This window comes from Spinacia oleracea, chromosome 1 (assembly GCF_020520425.1).
Source record: "Spinacia oleracea cultivar Varoflay chromosome 1, BTI_SOV_V1, whole genome shotgun sequence".
Classification (NCBI taxonomy): Eukaryota; Viridiplantae; Streptophyta; class Magnoliopsida; order Caryophyllales; family Amaranthaceae; genus Spinacia; species Spinacia oleracea.
Window position 1 is genome coordinate 88,480,050 of NC_079487.1, and position 12,435 is coordinate 88,492,484.

General features: G+C 36.4%; 1 protein-coding gene across 3 annotated transcripts; it reads right to left on the reverse strand.

Moving 5' to 3' along the window:
• Positions 1–575: 575 nt before the first annotated feature.
• On the reverse strand, positions 576–12,177 carry LOC110778612 (probable galacturonosyltransferase 7). 3 transcript variants are annotated; one of them, XM_021983155.2, is made up of 10 exons: positions 11,627–12,177; positions 11,465–11,496; positions 11,291–11,344; positions 9,924–9,983; positions 4,026–4,128; positions 3,892–3,938; positions 3,462–3,757; positions 2,503–2,863; positions 1,890–2,411; positions 576–1,392 (listed from the first exon to the last, which is right to left on the reverse strand). In XM_021983155.2, the coding sequence occupies exons 1-10, from the start codon at positions 11,814–11,816 to the stop codon at positions 1,114–1,116; spliced, it is 1,944 nt and encodes a 647-aa protein (XP_021838847.1). In that variant the 5' UTR covers positions 11,817–12,177; the 3' UTR covers positions 576–1,113. The 3 variants fall into 3 exon arrangements, with proteins under 3 accessions (XP_021838847.1, XP_021838848.1, XP_056691768.1); XM_021983156.2 differs by lacking the exons at positions 11,465–11,496; positions 11,627–12,177 and having other exon boundaries at positions 9,893–9,983; positions 11,291–11,327; XM_056835790.1 differs by lacking the exons at positions 9,924–9,983; positions 11,291–11,344; positions 11,465–11,496; positions 11,627–12,177 and adding an exon at positions 9,242–9,660.
• Positions 12,178–12,435: the final 258 nt, after the last annotated feature.

Genomic DNA, 12,435 nt, shown 5'->3' on the forward strand with positions numbered 1-12,435 from the left:
ATTTTCCTCTTGTGTGTTTGTTGGTAATGACAAAGTCAGTAATTGTTGTTAATCAATAACTTGAAAGTGGCTCCCCATCTTTAATGTTTGGGGTACAAAAAGTCCTCAAGTTCCTTCTCCACGTAGAGTCACCGAATAAAGTGTCTCTACGAGTAGTGTTCCGAAACTCTCTACGAGTAGTGTTAGACTTCCGATCCTCGGAAGTGAAGTCGTGTCCGTCGATCAACAAGCTGCATTCTTCGCCAGGGGATTACTAAACTAAACTTTTTTCCGTCAGGGGATTATTAAAGTTCTCAACAGCTTCCGTCACTATGTTGCTTCACTTTCTCCAAGTCCCTAATACCGACATTAATCTAACATCAGTGTTTGTTGGTCCAGCATTGCTTGGTTTGAGTCTCATATGGTTGTTCACACTCACTATTTAACTACAAAGTATTTCCATTGACTACCTTTTTTCTGGTTTTGTTTGTGCTATGTTTGTTTTCTCATATCTGTGTGGTTTGTGTACTTTACTTTCTTTTGATTTCCTAGCTTGTAACGTTTTTCTTCGTTGAATGGTCTCTTCATCAAAAATATTGCAAACAAAGAGAGAATTTTTTTTTCTGTATAAATAAAAGATTGCCAACTGAAAAATTCAATGATAACAAGTCATACACCGGAGAATGAATCAACCGAGCAACAATCAAAGTCCTAACATAAAAAATGTAAAAAAAAAAATTAAAAAAAATGAACATACATTAAAACCTACACAGGACAAATCTGCTGAGGATAGCAAACTATTGGATTGGATGTGATTTACCGTCTTGAAGTCGAAAATCCCGCGAAATGCCATTAAGAACAGATATTTATCTGTTGATGTCCCCAGGGATACAAGTTATTAATCCCGGCAATTTGTGTTGATAAGGAGCTTTTTATCTGTCTATCATCAAGGAGCTCTTCTTCTGTTGCTTGAAAGAATAATCCATATTTCATGTCATTTCAACTATGAAATTTAGAGAATATAGCATGCCCACAAGCCCATCATAATAGTCGCGGCTGCATGTTTTGAAGTCATAGCAGACAAGGATTCTTCAAAATCCTCAACCGAGGCAAAAAGAATAATGTAACCTCTATCTAAGGAATAACATTACAATCACTTAAAACTTGGTCCTCTCGGTTTAAAAACTTAAACCATAAACTTCTGTATTTAGGAATTCCTAGCTCAAGCCAAGGTTTCATGTTCCCATTGTAATGCAACACCGCAAATTTCTTAATAAATTGTAGATCAAGGCCGTAATCATGACCCAAACCTGACAAAACCCAAGAATCATCAAGAGCATAAACCAGGTCCTGAAATGTCAGCAAGCTAGCCTTAGATGCAGTAGCTTCATGCAGTCTACCTTCCTTTGTAAGCTGTAAATTGGAAGATATCAGTAAATAAATTATTGGCTCACAATACAAACAGTGGAAGCAAAGAAATGCTCCTTTCCAGTGCACTGCATACTGTGAGAAAGGGGAGGAAATAAACTAAACCCAATCCATCTCCTTCCTCTCACGAACCAGATTCCAGTGCACTGGAAAGGAGCTAACCCCATGGAAATGAGAAGTAAAAAACTTAGAATTATATAAAGAAAATTGTGGAAATTTTTTGGCTAAACAAGAATGACGAGAAGAAAGATGATGACAATATAAAATGCCTCACAAGAGGGAGACCCAAAATAAAAACCTAATACCTCCTTCATTACGGGGACCCACACAACAATAAAAGGGAGAGGGGAAGAGTACACCAGCAAACATGCTTCTTTCTTGCTCTATATTACACATTAAACTGTCAAGTTAACAAAGACCCATATCCTAATAATGCTCAAGCATAGCAAGAAAGTGAACAGGCAAAAGAAAATACAACTCACCACTTCTACCATTTTTCTGAATGTTGTGGTAATATTATGGTCCCTCCACCTTACCAGGTCAATCACATTCAACCCAGACATCCAGACACAAGAGTTTCGGTTGAAATTGGTTTTACCCAGATAATTGTCCAGCTGACCCAACCTTACCGCACAAATTTCAGCAGCACCATTGACCATCCCTCCCATGTTGATTCTCCATAATGCAGTCAAGTCTTGCTGCACAACAATATCATCATCCAGAACAACAATTTTGTCCAGATTCTTGAATATTTCCGGAAGCAAATAGTGTGAATGTGAAAACAGGGAAACATATTGTGTCTCATAATGCATTTTTAGAAGCTTATGAGATTGTAGGGTAACACGAAATTCCTCGGGTAATGAGGAACCAGGAATCACATTGTATTCTTCAATATTCAATACTTCAATAGAGGCTTTCTTGAACGTATTTCTCATGAACCATAGCTTCATAGCATAATAGTTCTGTCTGTCTGTCAGCACATGAAAAACCAGCTTCTTACTATCCTGAAAAGAAGTCCATTTGTAACCATCAAAACAAATGAAAAGGATTGTAGATTTGAATGAAATAAAATACATGTATGAGAAGAGAAATTACTTTAGCATGTACAACTGTAGAATTAATAGCAACAGAAGATGCTAATATGTTGTTGGAGAAGATGGCAAAATGGTACAATTTTGGATCTACAAATTTCTCTGTCTCCGAATCTTCCATAACCACAGAGGAAGTGTGGAAATACTCAACGGTTAATCTCATGGACAGGCAATGTAAAGATTTTGGCATGGTCTGGACAGCAAGTTGATAAAGAAAAGAACTTTGCTTGGTGTGGAAATTAGCTTCATCCTCGGTCAGATCAACTAGTTGCCTAAATTTCTTGTCCACATTGTTGCAATCCACAGCAGGAACTGATTTAGCTCTAGCTATTACAGTTTCCATTTTCCGCAGCTTATCCTCAACACTGATCCACACAAACAACAAAACAATTTACACTCTGTACATTGAATCTTAAAAAGATGCTATCAAAAGGATGCCGAAGAAAAGAAGAAGCATTCTGAACAGACATTGCAGGCAACAGTGAAAGCTCTAAGCAGTATCAGATACAGCAGGTCCAATTCTGAAAACTAGGTCAAAAGACTCAAAACATGGACAGGCAACAAGAGTCTTAAACGAGATTTTAAAATAAGCAACATGTGTTCCCATATCAAATTTCTTTAAAATATTAGGGTTCATTAATTTGCTAAAATGACTGTCAATCCTTGAGGCTTACTAGATAAAGAAAACATAAAGATGTATTAGTACTCGGGCAAAAAGGTATAACTTAGGAAACACTTAAGTTCACTCAAAAACCTAGCTTACTTTCATTTTCCTCATTATGTATCCTCTTTTTTCCCTGCTTTTGTCTTTTGCCCACAAATCCTCTTCTTCCCATTATTCTCTCTTTCCAGACCAAATTTTGGGGTGTTAGGGAGCGAGGGGGAGGGGTGAGGTGGGTTTGGGGAATCGTAAGGTAATAACTAGTGGATTAGGATGTAAATTTGAGATAGTTGATGACTCACTGAGGGGGAAGATCAGCATCTGTAGTAGCCTCACTCAACATACGCTCAAAATCTTGTATATTTTGCTTCATCTCCCTCGACAATTTCTCATGTACAGGAAGCTTTGCGATGCTCGGGAAGTATGCGCGAGCAACAAATAGCCGATCCTTCAACTTTTTCACCATGGAATCCATCATATCTTCCTTATGTTCACGACGCCAAATGCAATAGCTCCCAAATCTCAATTCACATGACATTTCACTTTCATCACCTTTCGCTAGCTGAATTACTGAAACGGGTTTGCTGATGTTGACATTCTGCCAGAATTCAGAATAAATTTTGATGATGGCTCAGTGGCTTATATTATTTTTTGAATAAGTTCTTCAAGGAAAACAAAAGCTAAACTAAAGAAATACAAATTGAGAAAATTTTGATAAAAATAAAGGCATACCTTTCTTTCTGGAGAGGCTTTACGGACATCACTCTCCACAGGACGCCCTGTAGAAAACAGAAGGATACATAATTTTTTTTTTCAGAAGAATCAAGGACTTGGTAGAATCATATCATATTGAGATGTTAATATACCAGGGCTTCCTTTTGGTTGATAAACATGCACAGGAGCTTTAGTAATGGATCGATTTATTCCATCATGGACAGATATTTCTTGATCTTGTTTTCCAACGTGCTCCTGACACTCGAAAAGTATATTGTAAGTGACTATATTCAACACTGCCCGCAAACACAACAGGTTAATTAATATCACAGATTGGTACGTTGGTTGACATAGAACCAAATCCCAAATTCAGATCTAGAATTCACTTCCTGGCAAATTAAACCACATAAGTCGAAGTTAACTAATTCAAACAGGATAGCTTCCGTTTGACCAACAAGTAGTGATCGCAGTAAGATTCTTAAACGAGATTCATAAATATTAGCTCACTAATTACAGTGTCTAGCTCAAGTTGACTGACTGAGACAGGATAGAAGCACTTCCACTAACAATTGGAATTGGAATTTTCAGTTGGATTCTCTTAGACAAGCTTCACTAGCATTCTCAGACGACCATCATTAGTATTTTTCCCAGAGACTTAAGTCACTGATCCCCAAGTATCCAGCAGAGGCAATGAAAAGGGCAATCTATGACCAGTTTGACAAAAGATACACATTAGATCCCGAGGCAAAGAGAATAAAGAGTTGAAGTCCAAAAGGCATATTCTTGAAGAAATATTTTGATAAAGATAGGTCTGTTAAAAAAAAAATGCAAAAAGTTACAACAGTAGAGGACAAGAGTCCTCCAAAAGAATCAAAGATTACATATTTCCCCAGCTTTTTTTTATCATGTATGAATGTGGCATAACCTAAAGCTCCAGCAGCACATTCCTGGGAAGAAACTAGGTAAACCACTTGATTCAGATACGTGACTCAACTTGAGAGTATCTTCTGGATAAAATTCCAAGAGTCACCTACCAGGCTACCACCCTCAGTGGCCACCTCCAAAGCTTTTCAGCACATGCAATTCCTCTTATGAGATGGCTATACATCTATACTTTGATACACATGTAAAATGGAAAATTTACTCCAACTCCCACAAAAAAATCCCATGCCCAAAAATAGAACACCTACAAAACTCATTGAACCTCCCATCATATACTGCCCCAATTTTACAATACACTCAGTAGTTAATATTGGGATTAAAGTTACCAAATCCCCTACCCCATTCCCCCAAAGAATATAAACACGAGATTTTTACGTGATTCAGTCAGTATGACTTACATCCACAAGCAAAGAGATAGAGGGATACATGAGAAGAGCTTATGAACTTATGAAGTATACATATTCAACTTAAGTAAAGCCAAATGGGGGAGCCAGAATATTTCTAAAGCAAGGTTATTATAATTTTATAGTTCAAGTAAAATATTTATGAAATGTGGTAATACTGTTCTTAAGTTTGTAGTCGTAGCATGTTTTCATTAATATAAACGGTTAATAAAGGATTGTGCTACTTTTAGGGTAAAAAGAACACTTGTTGATTTTTTTTTTTGTTTTTAAATGGGATGTCTTTTGATTTATTGGGTAAAAAGAGTATTATTATTATGTTATAGACTAAGGAAAAGCGGAAAGTTGTAATTAAAGAAATGAACATATTTTGCATCGGTACAAAAATCATTCTTCGTAATCATATCGTGGGAGTTGAAAGTACTTGTATAAACAAAGAAAAAATATTAGTGTGGCTATTATATGACTATATCTACATGGATTACTAAACATAGTTAAAAAAAACTTGAAATGGAAGAAGAAGAACCAGTCAAGAAAAAGAAAGAAACAGGAAAACAAAAAGTTAGCTAGCAACCATCAAAACAAAAAATGCAATCCCAAAGAATTGAACTTATGACCACCACTACTTATCCCCAGAAGCTCCAAAGCAGAACCTATAACCACTGAACCAAAGCAGAATATGTAGGGGCTGATGCCCCCCTGTCTCCGCCCCCTGAGCAGAGCCTTGGCTTCTTCAAGAGAGCCGGCACTAAGTAATAAGAAAGGATCGTATGCATACTCCGCACTTTTCAAATAGACTGGATAGAGGAAAAGTTAGGAGAAAATGGAAGTAGTAGGCAAAGGCCTGACAGATACCTAATTCAGAAACCCTCCTTCTCGGCATAAGAAAATAGTGAAAAGGTAAAAGTATTAGCAACAAAGTCAGCCCTCTAGCAGTCTAGCTTCTTGCCAAGGGGATTTATATGGAGTCCAAGTTTTAAAACATTCGCCATCCTTTAAAGTAAGAGTCAGAAGTGTAAGTGTGTAACATAGCATCATAAATAGAAGTCTGTGATACAAAAGGGTACGGAAATTCGGATTTTCTTTGGAATCTCAACTGAAGGATTTACGGAGTTACTTTATTGGGAATATATCGTCTGCATAAATTGTAGAAAACATATTTCCCTAAGCCATTGACATAACATCCCGCAAACCACATCCATCACTTATCACAACCGCTTTCAACTTTCTCCTTGTTCACAGATGTATTTCTACCATCAAGTACCAAACTGTTTTAATAAATTCATGTAAGTAAACCAAAAAGGAAAAAGAAAAAAAGAAACAAGAAACAGCACTGACCGCTCAAACTCCTCAAAGTGAAGAGGAATTAATATGCACCCGCAACCCAAAATAAAGGCCACACCCAGTGCAGAAAACGCTCACTATAAAGTGCAGGGTCTAGGGAAGGTCCAAATGTATGCAACCTTATCTTATTTTCATAGAGGCTGCTTCCAGAGATCGGACCCATAAATGGTGAGACAGAAGTATACAGATGAACCCTATCTAGTTCCCTAGAGGGAGAAATTTTGGGGCACACACTACTAACCCCCAATCCAGTCCATCACATCTTGACAAACCCCCAAGTCCATTAAGCAGACCTTGCCCACTGACATCCCTTAATCCATAATCATTAGCTATAATTAGTTAGCTGATTATCATTCTTACTGCAACACCAATGGTTTAACAATTACATGCTTTTGCAAACACTAACGACAGCCAACGATTTTAGCCAATTTAGAGAAGTTAGTTGCAAGAACATGCATTTTGTGGGGTTATCTAGGAGGATTCATGGGAATCTAGTACGTCATGTAGAAGGAATAGGTGTCGAACATTTCTTCATTAGCTAAAAGCACCTAAAGAATTTTCAGATTTGCTCCACAAAGAAAATCCCCATCACATCATAGCTCCAGCTCTCAAAACCAAATAAAAATCAGTATCAATAACATCTTTATTTCTTCCTAAGATGTCTAGGACTTACCACCTTGGCAGCATCCATTTTCCCTTAATAATAACTTGTTCTACTGCCAAATTTAGCAATCTACACTTTTTAGAAGAAACAAAGTTCAAAGAGCACATCTCAATAACATATATAGGAAGCATTACGAAAACAAGCTACAGCAATAGCATAGTCTTGCCAATGACTTAAAGAATGGAACTGAATAGACAATTTTTCATAATGATAACCGTAGACCGTAGTCACAAATTAAATCACCGTAATGCTTGAGTTACTCTCCATAAATAGGAGAAGATTTGTAAATAAATAAAACCCAACACAAGATGTGGAAAAAAAATATTTTTTTATGCAAACAAGAGAGTTACCAAAACAAGAAATATAGACATTCCAAAACAAAATAAGATACTTCCACAGTTCCACATAAATAAAAAAATAAATAAGTAGATGGCTAGGCTAGGGTATTAAATGTTGGTTGCATTACCATATCACCGCAACATTGTAATTTTTTTTAGCTTACAGTGCCCTATATAGTATATACTAGCCATCCGCATTGCCTGTAAAAGTAGTTTTTTGACTGAATCCGATATTTAAAAGTTAAAACCATGGACAAGACAGTAGGATATAGGAACCAACTTGCTCTGTAAACAGAATTTCCCCGTTAGGCATGGAATCCCTCAAATGATTGCTAAAATGCACAATTGAAGTAACCTTTTCAACCAAAACTCACCACTTAATATCCACTGACCCAACCTCTGGCCTCTAACCAAAACGAAAGGAAAAGAAACAAAGTCTGGGGAAAAGAGTTAATCCCTCCTATGTTTACGGCACCAAAGACAAAGAATTTATTGGGTGGAATGAATTTATCCTTATAAAATAGTATCTTTTAAAAGGGTCATTTTGCGAGAAAGTTACTTCTATACTTTTCTTGCCAAGAACTACTTTTCATGATGGTTTAGTGGCAAGACATGCGTTTTGTCAAGTTCCAATTAGAAAAGTCAACAATATGATATTGACTCTCATCTTAGATGTATGGCTTTATATCTTTGTATTTTACTCCTTATCCCTTTTTTCCTTCTCTTTTTCTCCTCCCTCCCTCATTCAAACACAAGCTTCCGGCTCACAAGTTACGTCAATTTTGCTCAATCAACAAAGGAACACCACCTTTTTCTGAAAGCCTCTATTCCTTGGGTTCTTCTTCCAACAACACTTTTCCTCCTATTCTCTTTGTCTCTTTCAAATCACTTCCCACCAGACCTTCATCACCCTTAACAACTAGCATGAATTTAGCCATCATGTAGCATTTGTTGTAAAACAAGAACGTTTTTCCCTATTCTATGATGTTGAATACAAAAAAGATGAATGTAAAAGTTGCCTTGGAGGGAGATGGGAAGGGGACAACTGTCAAGGAGAGGTCTTAGTTGAAGAGGTTGTGGGATCTTTTAGAGTTGAAAAAAAGTTAGACATCAATAGCTATTGAGTCATCTAACAAAAAATTCCTTTCAAACCCTTGATATTCAGCAACAGAATCAGGAAAAAAAAATATATATTATATATATATATATATATATATATATATATATATATATATATATAGCTCTGAAGTTGTTACCCTGTGCTTTACAGAGCCCTTTTTCATAATAAAGTAGAGGTCAATAAGGCTCAAGGCAAGGAAAACCAGAGCATAGGAAAGGGAGAGAAAGGTGAAGCAAGAAACGAGTGAAGAAATTAACAAGGAGAAGGAAGAAAGATGTGACGGAAAGGTGGAAAGTTGAAGAAGACAATGAAAGAGGGCCAAGAACCCTAGATGAAACAAAAAACACTCAATTGTTGGCTTTTCACACTAGAATCCGGCGAAAGGTTTAGTCGATAACACTTAATATCGATATAACTGATTTTTTTTTTTATTTCTTAAATCGATTCTAAAAGGCAAGTCCAAAAATATTAAGTTACCACACCTACCTCAACTCAAGTAGTTTACTTGCTTGAAATTTAGAATGAGCAGAGCTACAAAAGAAAATAGTGGATGACTCACCCTTATAATCCAGTCCATAGAATGTCTTTTTCGGGAGCTATAGGGAATTTATCTCAAGTATCTAATTGTATCTCTTCTTCAATCTCCCAAGGAAGGAATTAACATTCATACAGCAAGACTATGTGCTTGCAGTTATCTTCCACCCCTTTAACCTTTAGATAGATTCTCCAAGGCGCACTCTTGCTTTTCCTGTAGTGACTCAATTGAGTTCTATTCCAAAACCACTTGACAATTTATAAACAGTTCACTGACTAAAAAAGTGAAACTAGGAGGCCCATTTACATACTAACTTCAGATACACTGTAGACCCCTAAAGCGCCTTAATTGATCGCATAGCAGAGTAGCAGACATAACTCCCCCTTTTATTGTTTTTTAATTGCAAGACTCAAATAAATAAATAAAACTAGCAACTATGCACTATGGAGATCAAATAACCACCCCCACCCCCACCCCCACATACACATACACATACAACAAAAAAAGAAAACAAAAAGAGCACATTGCACATCTAACAAGGAAGGCCAACTACAGAGCACCTTAACCATTGCCAACCATTTCGCTTGGAGGAATGCTATGTTGATGCATATTGCAACGGAAACCAAAAGGTACAGTGTTATCTCTAATTAAAAGTGCAAGAAGATGAGTCTTAACCATTAGAGCATTATGCAATGAAGTGATGAACCTTTGGAAATGCAGGTGCCAATCTCTCTATAAGATCTTTGACATGTCTTGTTTGATCATGCTGCAAAGAGATAATACCAAATACTACATTACTTCTCAAAAAAGTAAATTACGCAATCATATATGTAATGAGGAGCATATTATGTTATTTGATAAGAAGCAAAGATTCAAAATGAGCACAAATATGCAATCATACTGTACGACTATCAAGTAAACTTCAATCAACAGATTCCAGAAAAGACAAGTCATACACTAAGCTACCATCCTTAAAAGAAGTAAAATGAAAAGGGCCCTAAAATTCCAGATGCAAATTGCAAATTTTACCAAACTTTGGCAGACTACCTATCTAAAGTAGAGCTAGAATTACATTGGAGATGATATGATGTAGCTTAAATATTAATTAAAAACATAAAGAGAAGCATGTTACAATAAGGTCCTCCTTGACAAAGAGTTATTAACGAAACTGATTGTAAGAGTTAATCTGACCCACTATAGCCAATTTAACTCTACTTGATTCAGTTTACTGTCAGTTGTATGGTAAACCTGACTAGTAGCTATTAGCTTGTGATTGTCAGAAAGTATAAAAGTTGAGAAGATATGTCATCTGACTTGCTCCAAAGTCATACTATTGGACCCAAGAAGCTTTTTCAATGAGCTCTTTACCAAATACCTGAAAAGAGTCTTTTAGGTTGATCAAACAACTAGCCTCTCCAAATGAATATCACTACAAGAATGGATGTCAAGAATGTTAGCAGTCCTTAGGGCCTCAAGCATGTAGGGTACAGACAAGCATAGTAAATTTTTGAAATTCTAAGCTTGCACTTCTAACACAATGGTCCAAAAATTTTACATCACGCTGCTGCTATTGAGACATATTTTGGGCCTGGTAGGCTGGTATGACCGAATGATAGCTTACTGATAGTTTGCTAGTAGCCAAATTAATAAAAAGAAACTTCATCACCGCATTTTTAGGCCACGAAACAATATTTTGACATCAAATTGAAGATAGTGACATGTATTTTAAGCATAGTATGATAGTTGGTATGATACCTCAGTGAAAGTTCACTAGTAGCCTAGTGATTAATAAATTAAAGAAAAAGTTAATAATATTCATCTTATTTATACCAACAATGCATAACTTAAACTATCAAGCAAAGTTTTGCTCTTAGTCCCTTGTCTAATAAAACATAGTAATTGCTGTTCAAGTAGTCCTATATTACTCGTACATTAGTGCATTTTCAGAGGGAATATGCGACAAACAAAGAATAATCACGAAAGGATAACAGGATAAGCAAATGACACTAAGACACAAGCATCACAAGCCAATTATTATTTCGCTGGATTAGCAATCATTATATGACATTGTACCTGATCTATCGTGTCGTTAGATTTGTGGGATTCATAACCTTCAACAGCAAGATGCTACAAGTATTTAGCAATAGAGTAGTATCACCCAAAGTAAGTTAGTTTTCAATTTGTACCTTAAATTCAAAAATTAAACATAAACAAAATGGAAAATGCGGGTGAATCAGAAGTTGATACCTCAGCAGAACTATGTTGTTGAGACGGAAATTCTGCAAAGAAAAACAAATCAAAGTTACCAAGGATCTAAGATCATAGCAGATAACATTTAAGATCAAATAAACAATTGAAATCAGATCTTCAACAAAAAACCTAAAAAGAGAATGGTGAAGAAAAATATACCGGATCCGGAAGAGTGAAAAGCATTGTGAAAGCCGAGGAGGAAGACGAGAGGGACAAGCATGGATAGAATGACAAGTCCCATTACTGCTATTACGAAGCCTTTCCATCTTCGCTTTGTGGGATGAGAATGCGAAACCCCTATACCATTCGTACTACCTCCACCGCCTCCGCCAACACCGCCGCTCTTCATCGGAAATCAATTTGCTGATGAATGAATTTGAGACAGAAAGTGAGTGAGAGTTAGAGAATGAAATCAGAACGCAGGCATTTCTCCGTCTCATACACCACTGCCACCGCCGCACTCGCCACTATCATTCACTCTCTCTCGCTCAACAACTGCCGACGGAAGAGATGCTTCTAGTATGTGGAAAACAGATTGCCAATATTGAACCTGCCGTGGCGTAATCAGGCTGGAATTAGTAAAAAAAAATTAGTTCAATAAAAAAGGACCCAATTTCTTCTGCTGTTTTAGTGTTTTACACTTTTACAGGGTATGGCCGTATGCGATCCAATTTCTTATTCTGTAGTCACACACACGAGAGACGATACACATTATTATGATAGTCGTTAGCATCAATGTCACAATTTAATGATTTATAATAATGACTCTTGTTTATGCGGTGTTATATTTTTATCAGAAAAAAGTACAATAAGGCATGATATGTATCGCAATTAATAAGTGAAAACTACATCTTCCGTTTTTTTTATTCTTTATGTTTGACTTTTTACACGTTTATTAACGATTAATTAATGTATATTGAGATTCCTCTATTTTTTATTTAAACAAGGCAAATTATGGAGCGATTTCC